The following is a 2239-nucleotide window of genomic DNA, read 5'->3' on the forward strand; positions in this document are numbered from 1 at the left end:
AGGGGGAGCGGGGGGGGGCGGGAAATGTGCAGGGGTGGGGTTTCTGGGACAGAGACTTAGCAAGGGGCCAGTGGCCTTTGGCCTGGGAGCCTGAGGACAGGAAGGGGACCCAGCAAGACCTGGGGGCACTCATCAAGGATCAGGAGGTTCAGAGGTGGGAAGAAGAGGGATGAGCCAGAAGGGAGGGGAGCCTGGGCCCTCTCCTTCCAGGAAATCTGTCAGCCCAGAGAACACAATCTCTGGCTGGCTTGGGGGTATAGCGGCTGAGGGAGCTCATTTCTGAGCACACCAAGCACCATGCCGGGCTCTTTGAAGAGGGGGAGAGGACAGTTTTAGCTGTGTCATGTACAAACAATCATAGAGCAATGTCCACGCCAGACTAGAGCTCAACTGTCCTCATCCCAAACTGCCTGGGCCAAAAGGAAAAGGCATAAATCGGTGGTGTGGGGGAGGGATCCAGAAAAGGCACTTACAAATCTCGGGAGCCTCGTCAGATCCGTCGGGGCAGTCCCTCTCACCATCACAGCGCCAGCCCTTTGAGATACAGGTGATCTGGTCTCTGCAGGCAAACTGCTTTGGGCTGCAAGTCTTAGGGACTGGGGTCAAGGGAAGAAAACAGGGGTGTGATTGAGGGATACAGGCCAACTCTATGGCCTTAAGCGCTCTAGGGCTCCTCCTCCTCCCCCAGCATCAGTCTCCATCTGGCCCAGACTCTGACCCACGGTCCATGTGTTGGGGGGGTTGGGCACGTGGCTGGGGTTCACTCCCAGAACACCGCGTACCTGCGACAGTGGGAGGGGAAGGATGCAGGGAGCACGTTTTATTGCCCCCCACTCAGTCCCGAAGACTGCCTGTTCGGTGTGCCCTCCCCCAGCCCTCAGGGTCAAAGCCCTTGCTGTTCTCTGTTACTCTGGTCAGACACCAGCAACCCCATTTTGCTGACTGAGAGTGATGGGGCATTTAGCCATTGGCGTGTTTTCTCTTTATCTTCCTCCCTGTCTCACTAGAGGTCCAGAGCTGGTCTTTTCTAACCTCTCTGCTCCTTCGCCCTCTGGGACACTTTTGGTCCCTGGGACCCATCATCCTGCCCATCTCCAACTCTTAACCACCAGGCCCCCAGATGGGATGTGTGTCTGGGGTGCCCTTGGCACAGTGGTGGCTTGGAGATGGCATCAGCAGAGGAGCCCTGCCTCCACCTGCATTCTCTAAAGACCCAGCCTCCCTTGCTGGTTAGACTTTCAGCAGATGCCCTCAGAGGTAAGAAGCACCTAAGATTACCCAGGATGACAGAGTTGGAGAGCTGAGGCAGGGGGATGGCTGGGGTGACCTGTAGGAGCTGGTTTCAGCCCAGCCGACCTGTTAAGGTCCTATATCCGGGACCTCTTTGCCCTAAACCCTCACCCCCACCAGCTTCCCTCTGCTCCTGCCCCATTCTCTTACCTCATTCTCCGGGGATGAATTAAAGACGGTAACGCTAACCCTCATTGTTACCTCAGTATGTGCCAGGAAATGTGGTACACTAGTTCTTTCCACGTATCATCTCATTTAATCCTCTCCACAATATGACAAAGTAGGTACTACTAATACCACCGTTTCCTAGATGAGGAAACCAAGCCTCAGAGAAGGTGGGTTCACACAGCAGGCAAGTGACAAAATCAGGACTCATACCAGTTGAGCTGACTCTAAGCTTTTAACCAACCAGTGCACACCAGTCTCCCCATTCTCATTGAGAGGCTCTCAGGAGTTGTTCCTCCCGATCCCGTCACCATGCCCTCCACGGGAAGAAAAGTACCCCCCTCCTTCACCCCCAGCCAGTCTCCCAGCCCTTCATCGCCTCTTCCTTGGTCTGCGTCAATCCCATTTCTCTTCGGCTGTCGTGCACTGGAAACCAGCTCTGTGCCAGGCACTGCACTAGGCACTGGGGTGCCAGGGAGGGGCGAGATGGCCCCTCAGGAGCCACAGCACCCTGGGAAGACGGCAGGGCAGAGTGAGCTCAGGGCTGGGACAGAGCAGAAGGAAAGTATGTCAGGGCTCTGAGCAGGGAGGGATGGAGTGTGAGGGGAGCCACACTGAGAAGACGTCCTCCCTCCCTAAGCCCCATCTCTGGCAGAGGGGACAGCACTCAGGCCCCTGGCCAGGATGAGAGCCGAGTTCAGGAAACACATCAAGGATGGCCTGGCTAGGCCCCCGGCCCCGGGGTCCCCCTCCCCTCCCCCCCACCCTGAGCAAGAAATAAAGG

General features: G+C 57.0%; 1 protein-coding gene across 1 annotated transcript in view; it reads right to left on the reverse strand.

Annotated features, from left to right (window-relative positions):
* The window catches only part of LRP1 (LDL receptor related protein 1), an 80172-nt gene that overhangs the window by 70835 nt on the left and 7098 nt on the right, over positions 1-2239 (reverse strand). The window contains exon 2 of the mRNA XM_024736604.1: positions 474-596. Within this exon, the coding sequence (XP_024592372.1) occupies positions 474-596 (123 nt within the window). The remainder of the gene's footprint in view (positions 1-473; positions 597-2239) is intronic.

This window comes from Neophocaena asiaeorientalis, unplaced genomic scaffold (assembly GCF_003031525.2).
Source record: "Neophocaena asiaeorientalis asiaeorientalis breed wild unplaced genomic scaffold, Neophocaena_asiaeorientalis_V1.1 scaffold134, whole genome shotgun sequence".
Taxonomy (NCBI): Eukaryota; Metazoa; Chordata; class Mammalia; order Artiodactyla; family Phocoenidae; genus Neophocaena; species Neophocaena asiaeorientalis.